This window comes from Euprymna scolopes, chromosome 4 (genome assembly GCF_053919585.1).
Source record: "Euprymna scolopes isolate OS-2025 chromosome 4, ASM5391958v1, whole genome shotgun sequence".
Classification (NCBI taxonomy): Eukaryota; Metazoa; Mollusca; class Cephalopoda; order Sepiida; family Sepiolidae; genus Euprymna; species Euprymna scolopes.
In genome coordinates this window covers 70,885,729-70,900,054 of record NC_136485.1, presented here as the reverse complement: position 1 = coordinate 70,900,054, position 14,326 = coordinate 70,885,729, and the positions used below count along the sequence as shown (strand labels likewise).

At 35.4% G+C, this 14,326-nt stretch overlaps 1 protein-coding gene across 1 annotated transcript in view; it reads right to left on the bottom strand.

Moving 5' to 3' along the window:
• LOC145268387 (solute carrier family 35 member E2A-like) overlaps nt 1-11,101 on the bottom strand; it is a 176,166-nt gene extending 165,065 nt beyond the window's left edge. Inside the window, exon 1 of the mRNA XM_080123943.1 lies at nt 11,009-11,101. Coding sequence (XP_079980069.1) covers nt 11,009-11,090 — 82 coding nt within the window. The 5' untranslated portion in view covers nt 11,091-11,101. The remainder of the gene's footprint in view (nt 1-11,008) is intronic.
• Nucleotides 11,102-14,326: the final 3,225 nt, after the last annotated feature.

Below are 14,326 nucleotides of genomic sequence, written 5' to 3'. Positions count from 1 at the left end.
GTGTACTATTTTTTTTTAAATAGTAAATGAAGAGTACAGTAGGTAAAATGTATGTAAATATGTATATACCAAAATCACGATATTAGTGCTCCAAATATTCTCAATAAATACATCTTCATTTATGTTTTATAAATATGTTTATTTAAAAATATTTTCAAAAAGATAGATAGATAGATAGATAGACACACAGAGTGTGAGAGAGAGAGAGAGAGGGAAACGCAGTTTTCGTTAATTAAAAATATTCTCGCAACTACGACTGATTGCTGTTAGATATAAACAAAGCCAAGAGGATAGAGAGGGAGGGGGAGAGATGGGGGAGATAGAGGAGAATGATGGTTTCGCAATATATTTGTACTACTACTACAGTAAATGTCATGAAAAAAAGTTTTAATAGGAGAAAGGTATATATTTACATGTGTGGTTAAATTATCTCCACCGGCACGGTTTTCGGCGGATCTAGGTGGACCCGTGTAAATTTCATGGTTTTTTTGTTTCTTTTGTTTTTCTCTCTCTCTCCCTTGAGCGTTCACTTTTTTCTCTCTCTGCCTTGAGGGTTCCATTTTTTCTCTCTCTGCCAGGGTTGGCAAACGATAATAATTATTCGAAGCCAAATTTTTTCATAAAAACAAGCCAAAAAGGCCAAATCCAAAAGCGCAGGCACATTTTTTTAAGTAAAAAAGGCCAACAGAAAGCCAAATTGAAAACTACAGAAAAATTGACTATATTGAAGTTGTTGACTTTCAAATATAAACATTTAGTAAATAACTGTGGAAACAGATTTTAAAATATTTTTAATTAACGAAGACTCTCTCTTTCTCTCTCTTTCTCTATCTATCTATCTATCTATCTATCTATCGCTCTCTCTCTGCCTTGAGCGTTCGTTCAGAAAAGGGACAAATTTGGAAAAAAAAAGCCAAACAGAAATTCTGATGGCCAAACTACTTTTAAAATGAAGCCAACCTGGCAACCCTCATCTCTGCCTTGAGCGTTCGTTTAATGTGTAATCCGCTATTCCAGAATAAAATCTTCTCAACCAATCAAATTTGCCGGAAAGTGTGACACACATAGATAGATACATAGATAGTTACAAGCGTATTAATATATAGATTATTATTATTATTATTATTATTATTATTATTATTATTATTGTTGTTGTTGTTGTCCTTCTTCTTCTTCTTCTTCTTCTTCTTCTTCTTTTTTATTTAGAGGGGAGATTTCTTTCCAAATTCATTTTCGACACAGGAGTTTTTCTGACTTGCTATTTATTTTCCAATGTAATAATAAGTTTTTTGTTTGTTTGTTTGTTTGTTTGTTTGTTTTCTCTCAATTGGATAGGACTGAACAACTTGCATGTTGAAAATGACGTGAAGAAGCATTACTGATGATCGAGAAAAAAAAATTCTAACCATGACTTTGCTTCTTTTTATTTTTTAATGGGCGTGCGGTGGGAGTAGACATTTAAAATAATGGTGTGAGAAATGAGAGAACAATTGTCGATCACATAAAAAAAATTAATAAGAAAGAATATGTAGCAGCTACAGAGAGCTATTTTCTCCAAATGAATCAATGCCCCCCCCTCTGAGTTCTTCGACCACAGGCTGACCTATCAGTGAACAGGGCACATTGATTTATCTGCTCTCTAAAAAGACTTGAGGAAACGTCAGTCAGTCAGGACCGGACCTTCAGCCAAGCAACACCTCTCTCTCGTCCTCTGTCCACTAGACATCATGCTCTAGCATCAATGGCCTCCACTGGAGACATCTGCTATTAGCTGAGGACGACACAGTACTGGCTGACCGACGACGACCTCCAAAAGAACTTTCTCTTCCTTCTTTCATTTTCGCAGTTCGACCTGCCAGTTCCTGCTCCCAATAAATATTCTAAGTTGTTATTGTTAAAAAGGAGTTTGTTGTTCTTTTGTGCTGTGTTCTTTAAATATATTTTTTTAGGAAGGTAAAACATTTACCTCCCTAAAAATATGTCCGAAATTGGGAAGAAAAAAAGAAATAGACTTGTATTCAGTCTTCCTTGATTCATATGGCAGTTTTGTACTTGTTAATTAATTTTGCGTAACGGGACGGATATATATTTACAAATAAATTCACATTGCTATTTATTATAGAGTGAAGAATACTTTTTAAATTGTGAAGGACAGAGAGAAGCACACTTTCCAAAAAACTAAATTATTCAAATTTTCTTTTGTAAAAGCAAAATAACTTTGTTGGTTTAGCTTATTCAAGAGTTATTTTCCTTGAACCATATCCAAGTTATTCCCCTTTAAATATTACTGAGTAATAAAAAGAGTGCACTCTTATTCCAAAGTATTAAAACGTGTTTGCGCCAGATTCAGAACAAGATTTTTCCTCTTTCTGGCTTTGTTGGTGCTACCAGATAAGGCTGTCTGAAGATACTGGTTTCCTGAGATTAAATACACTTACTATTGATGCTTTTTGTTTTTCTACTTCCTTTTGCAAAACTTAATTATGTTCTGCAAAACCAAAACCAAAAACAACCCACCTTTTCCCCCTTTTTCCTTCTTCCCATTTCCCCTTTCTCTTCCTGACTGGTTTCTTAACTTAAAATGTACCAAACATTAATACTGTAAACGCTATGAAAATGACACTCAAGATTAGAACAGTAGTCCGATGAATCCAAATAATACGAATAACATATCCGCATATCAAAAATTGATTACCGGTCTAATCTCCTTTGTGGTCGATTTCTTCTCTCTTTGGTTTGTGCTGATCGTATTCATTTATCTGTATTAAATCTATTGTATCCTGAAATAAGGAGGGCCAAAATCGCAGGATGGCAACTGGCTACTCCATGTTGACAATCAAAAGAGTCCTTGTCGATCATGACGCCCAGATCTTTCTTCTGGCCCCAAGGCTTTTATATGTTTAGTGTCAATTGTTTTTCATAGTTTCGGTAGTGTTTGTAACAATATTAGACCAAAACTTATTTTACCCATGATCCTGTCCTAAGATTAATCTGGTGCTACCAGATCAGGTTGTCTGAAGATATTGTCTTTCTGGGATGAAATGCACCTAACATTGATGCTTTTTGTTTTTCTACTTCTTTTTGCAAAATTTAAAACCTTAATTATGTTCTGTAAAAACAAAAACAAAAACAACAACCCAATCTTTTCCCCCATTTCCTTCTTCCCATTTCCCCTTTCTCTTTCTATCTCCCCCACTTCCTGGCTGGTTTCTTAACTTAAAATGTACTAAACATTAATACTGTAACCCTTGTTGGAATTCTTTTGTACAAACAATTGTGCATCCTCTCTTTACACATTTATTATATTTTTATTCTGGTTCTTATATTTCATTTTCTGTATTTTGTACTCTTTATTGAACTTAGTTTCGTATATTTTGAGTTTATACGAAACACCCTTTAATTTGAATAATGACGTCACAGGTTCAACGCGAAAATCGTCCTCTTTTGGATTCTTGCAGCAAGGCGATTGGACATGAATTCATTGCCTGTCATAGATGAGGGTTTCCCGAGCCTTTCCTTCAAAGAATATAACCCGGCAAAAAGAATACCCAGTCACAACAAGGCAAACTTCTTCAAACTTTATTTATGCGGCAATGATACGCACATATTTTGAAGGAGAGTAATTTCAAAGACTTTAAATTGAGAAAATATGCACATGTGCTGTCTGACATCAATTTTGTGAGTACATTCCTTAAAATTTGTTGTATTTGAGAGAGTGATTAGGAAGTACTCCTATTTGAATTTTTTAATACTGTATTCGTTCGTTGATACGACATTTTCCCAATAAGAACCAGTGGGTTTTTTTTTTTATTATATTTTGTTACCTAGTGTTCTTTGTTTTTGTATTTTAATGCCTGCAAAGGGAAAAATTTGCAACTTTTTGTAAATAAAATCTCTTTTCCGTTTTTAAAACAAGACCTTTCTATTTTATTCTTTACCCCCTCCCCCTACTTTTTTATTCCATCCTTTTATTTTTTTCTGATGGCTAGTAGTTTCACGTCAAATTTATCTGAAAGAGAATAAATTTCCGACACCCTTTTCCGTCTCCCATTGCAAAACTCATTCATGTTCTGCAGGGCAGGGAACAAAAACGATAAAATCCACTATAAAATAACCAAACACTACAAACTAGCGATTGAAGATACAAAAAGTTTGATGAATAAATACCTTCTACAAAATAACTGGATGCAACATGAAAACTATTTCCAAAATAACTGGATCCGGCATTAAATAACCTAAAAAGGGTTGATATGCCGTAAAACAAAACAACCAAAACAAACCAAACTCTACAAATAAATATTTGAAGATATAAAGAGCTTGAAGCATAAAAATTATTTCCAAAATAACTGGATTTGGTATGAAATAACCTGAAAAGACCAAACTAAACCTTTCTGGTTTGGGGCTTTAAACTGGTTGGATGTGTTCAACGGGAGCTTCATATTAGCACCGTTTTCATAACTTTGATGCATTTTCCACCAGTCATCACAGATCACAGTTATCATTCTCAGACTTGTTTAGTGTCTGGTTACCTGGACGATCAGTCTTACATCTAAGAAAGTAAACACATGCAAAAATACAGTAATGGCAAACAAGAGAAGGCAAACGTAGATGAACAGTGTAAAACAGAGGTTGTAATTATTGCACCAAAGATACAAAAGCAATGACAGAGAAAGAAAACTACTTTATCGTTATTTTCATGGCAAGTGCTCGACTGAGCTTCAATCTATAGTCCCCCCTCGCCAAACTTTCACAAGAAACACTCGTCTAGCTGAAAACACCATCAATAATTCCCCCACTCTTTATCTGTGCCTAAACCGATTACTATATTGCCCAGTTGACTATTTTACACTCTTAATCTTTATCCTCGAGTGGTCTCTGAGCCTTGATAAGTGGTGATTCCTATGTTAAAAAAAAGTCTTGGAGATTCCTCTGGAAGCTGAACAACAGCGATATGTCTAATGACGTCTCTGAAGGCAGGACAGCTGGAAGAACAGGACTGACATCCTTGGATAACCGTATTGGTATTGACCGGAAGGACGATTCTGGAACCTGCATGGACAACATGGGATGACATTACAGATGTGGGCACCTCTGAGATCTAATGACCGTCCTCAGATTATGTTCATTCATGGCCTTTTCTCCTAGTTAAGCTATCATTCCCAAACATCCTCAAAATAAGTTGTATTATTTTCATAATGGCCATGCATTTTTTTCTCTTACTGCTGAACAGTGCGCAAACGAGACCACCGAATGGTTCAAAACTGCAATCGAAGCGCATGTTCCCATGCAGAAATTTTATAGCAAGCCCCACTCTCCCAATGGTTTACTTCGACTTGTGCTACTGCCATTGCTCATAGGCAGCATACATATCGCAGATTTAACTGACATAAGTCAAGTTCAAACAGACAGAAGTACATAGAAGATAGAAGTAATGTTAAGAAAGAAATAGCAACAGCTAAGAGAGAATTTACGGAAACCACTATAAAACACATCGAAGCACAAAAACTAGGAACTCGTAACTTCTGGGAAATCTACAACAGTGTAGTAAATAATGGGCAATCAACAATTCCCCCACTAACCAAAAATCAAGAGGTTGTTTGCTCAGCAACCGAGAAGGCTAACATGCTTGCCAGTCGGTTTGCCTCAAACTCCACACTGGACCCTTCCAACCACCCTCTACCTGAATTTCCTATGCGGACAGACGCCACACTAGATGATCTGAAAATCACCCCTACTCAGGTGCATGCTATCATAAAAAACCTTGACACTTCAAAAGCATGTGGACCCGATCTCATCCCAGCTGTGCTATTAAAAAAGTGCTCAGCCGAAGTAGCTCCAGTTCTCTCCAAACTCCACAACAAATGCCTTAATGAAGCTTGCTTTCCGAGCTGTTGGAAAACTACTTCTGTGGTACAAGCATTCAAGAATTCTGGTGAAAGAACTGACCCATTAAATTATCGCCCCATTAGCCTCCTCCCACTTTTTGCCAAAATATTTGAGACCTTAATTAACCATGCTCTAGTCCATCCCCTTACAGATGCTAAACTTCTGACTGACCAACAATATGGATTTAGACAAGCCTGTTCCACAGCAGACATCCCAACTGTAATCTCTGAACATATATACCATTCACTGGACAAAGCGGGGGAGGACAGAGCGGTAGCTCTAGATATATCTAAGGCTTTTGACAGGGTATGGCATGAGGGTCTTCTCAGGAAAATTAGATCATACGATATCACTGGTAGAATACTTAACATAATTAAATCCATAATAAGAGAAGAATCCAGGTTGTCCTCAACGGTTGTACATCGAAACAATATGATATAAATGCGGGAGTTCCCCAGAAGTCTATCCTTGGACTGCTACTGTTCCTGATATTCATAAATGACCTCCCCGACAAAATTGCCTCTGAGATGGGTATATATGCTGATGACACCACACTCTATAACAGGCACGATAGGAAAACAAATGAACACATATCTTAAGAAATGGCAGAAACACTAGAGGATGACCTTCAATCTGTAGTGGAATGGGGACAAAAATGGATGGTCACGTTCAATGCCGCCAAGACTAAACTAGTTTCATTCAATAATTACAAGAAACCTTCTCTACCACCAATAGCAATGGCCAACGACTCTTTATCTGAGAGTACATCTTTTAAACTCCTCGGCCTAACGTTCACAAGAAACATGAATTGGAACAATTACATTGAAGGCATCGCCAGGGCCGCTGCAAGGAAGGTAGGCTCTCTCTACCGTGCTAGAAAACTACTAACACCCGAAAGTATCTTGTACCTCTATAAGGCCACCATTCGCCCGTGTATGGAGTATTGTTGTCATATTTGGGCTGGTGCATCTGCTACTAGTCTCTCGCTCCTTGACAAGGTTTAAAAGAGAGTCGCAACTCTGATAGGCCCTGAACTGGCATCTAAGCTTCAGCCTCTGTCCCATCGACGAAACGTTGCATCCCTCTGCCTGTTCTACAAGTATTTTAATGGTGAATGCTCTGACAAACTGCAAGCACTTGTGCCCCCACGACGTAGACACCCTAACCCTAACCCGACAGGCTGCTAAATCTCACCCCCACACTGTAGAGATCCCTAGATGTACTCCAGTAATTTCTTCCACAGAACTGCTAGACTTTGGAATTCCATTCCAGGTCCCTGCTTCCCCAACAGTACTGACGTGCAGAAGTTCAAGTGCAACGTGAACCGACATCTTCCTGCCCAAATCCCTACATAGTGCCCCAGTAGTTGTTGCCCCTGATAGTAGGCCCCTACACCAAAGGGTGCAATGTGCCTTGTTTGGGGTGAAAATGTCATAAAAAAAAAAATTCTCTATATCTAGTATTATACTAGCATGCTGAGGCAACGCCGAGTAAACTGGTCGATTATTATGTTTAGAAAAATAAAACAATTACATTTTGGAAAATGTGGATTTACAGCTTTAAATGTTTAATCAGGAATTTAACTCAGAAATAAAATAAACAAAGTCGATTTAGGAATTTTTCGGAGTAGTTGTGAAATTTGGTTAGAAGTAAACAGATTTTGGCTTAAATAAGAGATCACCTGTTTTGTGTCCTTGGACATGTGGTTGGGATTTTGATGACTTAATAAGTAGTTAGCAGAGATCATGCTAATGGGTTGGCAAGAAAGATGTTAGTAAGTGGACATGTGGATGACCCTGTTGCGAGCAGCAAGGAGAAGAACCACTGAAAATGTAGAAAGAGACTCAGTGTCCCAAACTCCATCAAGGGAATCAATAAGACAAATGAAGACCGTGTGGAGGGGGACTAAAATTTGCTGCTATGCTTTCAAATGATCTGAAATAACAGCAAGGGGAGATTTGATTCCAATGATATGTTATATCTTCCCTCTTTTGGAAATAGGGTACAATTATGAATATCTCGTATGTATAATATGTACAAAAACCAAAGAGGGGAAATATAACATATGAGAAATATTTGGAATCAAGTCTCCCCTTACTGTTATTTCAGATCATTTGAAACAATAGCAGCAAGTTTTAGGCCAGAGGTTTTGGGGAAATATTAGATATTTTGTAATTCATATGCAAAACTAGGAAAACAAATGACTATGATTGAAACATTTTATGGCTGTAAAAATGTGCCAAAAATAGGCTCTGGATGATGAATGATTCCCTTAATATGTGACCTTATAAGCAACTGTCACATAGTCCGCTACACAATTTAGGTCATTACCTCTCCAACGAGCTTTCATTTGTTAAATTCTGATCAATAGTCGCTGAGATTTAGAACTCATTAAATTGGCCAATATATATATATATATATATATATATATATATATATATATATATATATATATATATATATATACTCATAGCCAAAATGAATATTGAAATGCTAATATCTTTGATTCTATGGGACGAAACTGCATGAAAATTTGGTGGCTTTTTTGAAAATTATAATACTATTCTATGGTTAAAATTTTATGACAATTGGTAAGAAAGAATCTTAATTTTTAAACCAATAAAATATGCCCAAATTTGTCTACATTTGTATAGTGTTCTGGTAGGTAGCTTCAGTTTTGCTGCTTCGGTTGTCCTCTTGTGGCCTTGCCAGGCCATTAATATAAAGAGAGAGAAAGAGAGAATCTGGCTATATACATTTAGATTGTTTTCCCTGACAATACATATAATTTCAATTGTGTTCTGGACATTGACATAGACTTCTCGTTCATAACTATGTCTGTGTTTTTTTACCTCCTTTGATTGATCATGTTTTCTTCTATGAGAATAAATGTACGTATATGCAAATTCGACTGTTTTCAGTCATTGTCTTTTTATCATTTTCTATCTCTCTTTTAATTGTCATGTGTTATTCACAACAACTTAATGCATACAAAATAATGTTCTTTGTGTTGGAGAAAAGACTCCAACCCACACGTTGCTAAAGCAGATAAATTAAAATTAGTGTTGAGGTGATTAATTGGAATTGGGAATCAAACAAATCGGAACTTTTGGGGATATCAGAATCGGAAAAAAAATTACGCATATTTTCCGATGTCAAAACTGAATCTTTTAATTGTATTTTTGTTTGTTGTCATTTAAAATTTAATTTTCCATTGCTACTACTGATGATAAAATAGTAAATATCTATTGAGTTTAAACTATCAGTAAAACTAAATTTTGCAGATCACTCTCTAGAAGTGTATCTTTTTTACATTTGCAAAAATATATGCAAATATTATGTGGGTTTTTACAGTAATCAAAAATCAAAAAAAGAAGAAAAACAATTATTCTATAACTAAATATTTAGAGGTTTTAAAAGAATCAGAATCAGTAATTGTATCAGAGTCAGGAATTTAGAACCAAATTGACAACTGTATTGGAGTTGGGAATTTAAAAAAAAGACTCAGTGATTGTATTGGAATCTGGAAAAATATTTGGAATCGTCTCGCCACTAATTAAAATATCAAATATTCTAATTTTAAAATAAGATTCAAAACAATAACTCTAAATGAACAAAATATTTCTTTAACAAAATATACCTAACTAGTATTTTACTGTCAGCCATATAGAAAATAGCAAGGTCCTATTGCATCAGAGGATTGTTTTCAATATGGGAAAAATAGGACAAATTAGTCTTTTTTTGTTGTTTTTTTATTATACACAGGAGTCACCACTTATCAAGGCCTAAAGGCTACTCGAGGATAAGGGTTAAAGAGTGTACAGTAGTCAATGGGATAATGTCATGGTAATCGTTAGTAGTATAAATTTGGTAAATTGGATTATTTAAGGGGAATGGCTCACCAAGAACTTGTTTACGTTGGACTTGAAGACGACCATATTGTAGTCAGCTGGAAAGCAGGCAAACGGAAGAAAGTGCCACAGGTGTGCAGTTCTAAGAAAGAAGCTTTGTTCATGGAATCTACATTTAGGTTTAGGCACAGATAAAGAGTGTGGGAAATTATTGATAGTGTTTTCAGCTAGATGTGTGTTTCTCGTGAAAGTTTGGTGGGGGAGGACCATAGATTGGAGCTCAGACAAGCACTTGCCATGAAAATAACGATAAAGCAGAGACAGGCTTGCAACTGTCTCTTCTATGAGAAAGAGGTTGCAGGGAAGAGAAAAGGACATCCCCTACGAGGTTATGGAGTTTATTTTGAACTCTGTCAAGGTAAAATAAGGTCTTTCTAGCAGTTAAAAAAATATTCTATAAAAATCAGGTCATCTCAACTCATGAATACATAGTGGCTGTGTGCTTGAAGTGTGTTTGTATCTTCTATTTGTTATTTAAGGCCAACCATCTTTCTCTGACAATATAAACTAGTCAAGTCCACTCCAGTTCAAATTACTGACATATATTTTCTTTGTTTGTTGTGTATTGAACCACTTTTACAGAACCCACACCTCCTACAAACTCTTCTAACCATAGCTATAGTAATCACAATCTTTGTATATATAAATGTCGATGTCTGTGCATGTTTTGTATAGAAAGAAAGGTTAGAGAATCAATATAAAATCTAAAAGTATATTCATATGTAGGATATTGTTAACTATGTGGGAAGGACCTTAAAATTTCAAAATATTCTATTTTAATAAAATTTTAACGATATCTATATAATTTTCGCGATAAGATAGCAGAAGTTGTTTCAAATCTCTAAGTGCCTTTCTAAAAAACCTATGGGAACAGAAACTCCATCTTCAAAATTTTAAATGTTTATTATTTTGATGAAATTTTAATCATGTTTATAAAGTTTTCTGGGTAAGACAAGTAAGTGGTCCCAAATATGTGCTGAAGTCAGGTCCATGTCCACATGTAGAGGATGGAATAGCCTGTTATTGTGGTTGGTGATCCTATCCGGCATTGTTAAGTATGAGATCAAAGTTATTTGTCGTTTGGCCTCCTATGCCAAGTAATTCAGACACAAAGTATGCCGATATACAATAAAAACCAAAGTAAATTTATTTACAGCAGATACAAAATAAATGATGGTAAGAGTTTAGTGAGAGATTATAAGTAACGTTACTTGCGTTTATAGTTTTTGATGAGAGGTCGACGGCAAGGTCAAGGGCGGACTGGCGTTTACCAGACCGGAGAACGTTTATCATCACATCTTCACTCTTTGATGTCCAACAAAGAAAGAGAATGAATGATACAAACCGGAAGTGAAGGTGGCTGTATCGCCCTTTTGTAGCCAAGAACGATAATCATGTTTGCCTTAAGGTCATCCGTTCGTGTTTGTGTGTCTGCTTGTTTGGATAACTCGATTCCCATACATGTGTGTGTGTGGGGGGGGAGTTAATATATAATAGTCCATTAATAGAATACATCATATTTTATTATTATTCTAATACTAAATACTAGCAGGACCCGTGGAAATTCCACGGTAGTTAAAATCTTTTAAAACACATCAATAAGAAATTCCTTATTGTTATATTACAAAAATGAACGTATGGAAGCAAGTAGAACAAAGAACTTTAGTTTAAACTTTTATTGAAGGTCAATGCGATCGTAACTGATGCTGTTGATATTCTCAGGAAGTGCTGGTGATGATTGAGGCGGTGAAAGGGACGTCGATCAGCTGCTTGGAGTGAGAATAGTGGTCAGTCAGCAGGTTCTAGGGAGTCAGACTGTGAATTAAAAAAAACTGTGACATTGTTGACATCGATTTTGTGAAAGTTCTGATGATCCCAAGTTGTTTAATATTTCAGGACATCTTGGATTACATGTATAGGTAAGGAATGACGCGTTTCATTAATTAATGTTTGCAATGATGATGACGTGACACCGTACGGACAAGCATATTAATATATAGATGATCTTTATTTCTCTAGATCAGCCACCGTTTTCATGTACTATACATCATATTTTATTATTATTGGTTATGAATGAAAAACACAGAATTCTTAGTTCAAATAACATTTGTCCTCTTAACCCTTTTGTGTTGAATGTCATTCTCACTTTTTAATTTGCAGCAGCAGTCTACCAACATGCCATGGTTTCATTTTCCTTTAAAACGTTTCTCCATCATTGAAATATCCTGATGGAATCTCTCGTCATATTCATCTCATGTCACTAAGCTTCTCTGAAAAATTCTCGAAAGTAACAATTTTGCAAAAAAGAAACTGTACTTAATTTGACAAAAGGAAGGCCAGAAATGGATTTTTCATGCCAGAGTGAATATAAATATAATATAAAAATGGCCTTCATAATAGATGACCAAATAGTTACTATGGCTACAAGCAACGGAAAAAGATGACTTTTATTTATTAGTAGTACAAGGTTTTCATAACTTATCATTGTTTTAGCACAACAGCTGGAAAACTTAAATTCTAACACCGTTATTAATGTCTGTAATCTTTGTTATATTGTCCAAGATTTTTGTTATCGCATGCATGATCGTTGCTATACCGTTTGGGGGATGGCTACTATACAGTGAGACATGATGGAGTATGTAAGTACCTTCACTGGACCATCTGTAAAAAATAAACATCCAGTGTGGCAGCAAGTCCTGGGAACATCAACCTGAAAGAACAGTTGGAAATGACTTATATACTATACATTATGACCATGTAATCCCTACAGCCACCTACCTTGGAAATGCTGCTGTCAAACCTGACATAGTTATATGGAATAAGTCAGAAAGAGTGGCAACCTTGGTTGAAGTGAGTGTCCCTAATGATGGAGGTCTGAACAGAGCTGAAAGAGAGAAACAGACCAAATATCAAGATCTCATGTATGATATGAAAAGAAATTGGAATCTTAGGGAGATATCAATCATACCAGTTATGATAGGTGCCACAGGGCTAATGATGAAGAATCTGAATGTCTGGTGAACCAAGTGCAAAAGAGATCCAGACAATTGCCCTTAAGAGAACAGCGAGGATGATAAAAAGAGCTCTCGGTTGGTTTCAATAAAAAGTAGGGCAATGTTGGCAGCTGGTTTGGATGCCCCATACCCAGCATTACAATCTTCAAAGAAAGAAAAAAAAAAAAAAAAAATTCAATATGTACATCTTGACCTAGAAAATACCATGTAAAATATTGCACTGAAAATAATAATCAACTTTTTGCAACGGTAAGAAATAGTGCAGGTCACAACCATTGGACGTTTTATCTGACCTCTCTCCTTTCTCCTTTCTTCATCTTGGGGTATTTACTTTTCTCCACAAGCAGGAAGATGTGACACAAGAGGAGGGAGGATCTGCTTGCACATAAGGTGGTGCACCCTAGCTGCTAAAAATTTAGTAATTTGGTAATATTGATTACTTAAAAAGACGGCTCATCAAGTATTTGTTTACATTGGACTTTAAGACTACCAAATTGTAGTCAGCTGGAAAACAGGCAAACGGAAGAGAGTTCCACTGGCGTGCTATTCTAAGATGGAAGTTTTGTTCATGGAATCTACGTTTAGGTTTAGGCACAGATAAAGAGTGAGGGAAATTATTGACATATTATTATTATTATTATTATTATTATTAATAATAATAATAATAATAATGATAATGATAATAATAATAATTTAATTAGTATTTTTATTTTTCGTTTTTATTCTAAATCAATCTAGGTTTTCTTTTCATCTTTGTCCTTTATTATTTTTTATTTGAAATTTTGTAATTGAAGAGTTATTTCCCTTGCATCACGAAAATGTTTCTAAGTAGGAAAATGAACTTGTTTACCTATTACGTTTTTCCCCACAGATTTTCACAAAGATTTATCATAGACTATTGCCACCTATTATTGTTCTGTAATATATATTAGTGGCCTGGCAAGACTACAGGGGAGACAACCAAACGAAGAAAACCCCTAAGCAAAATTCATCTCAAAGCAGCAAAACTGAAGCTAGCAAATGTAGGTAAATTTGGACATATTTTATTGGTTTGAAAATATAGGTTCTTTTTAACCAATTGTCATAAAATTTTACCCATAAAATAAGATTATAATCTTCAAAAAAGCCTGCAAATTTACACGTACCATATAACCAAAGATATGAGCATTTCAATATTCAATTTGGCTATATATATATATATATATATATATATATATATGTGTGTGTGTGTGTGTGTGTGTGTGTGTGTGTGTGTGTTATTTTTTTTATTACCGTTTTATCTGTTTGGTTACATATGTTTCGGATGTTGGATCATGTTTACGATCCAACAGCCTCGTCAGACCTGACAGAAATGGTTGTTAGTATTTGGAAGAAGTGTTTTAGAAGAAATACGAAAAAAAAAAAGCGGAGGGGAGGGTAAGGGATAATAATAGTATTTCTTCTCAAATACTTCTTTCAAATACTAACAACCATTTCTGTAAGGTATGACGAGGCTTTTGGATCGTAAACATGGTC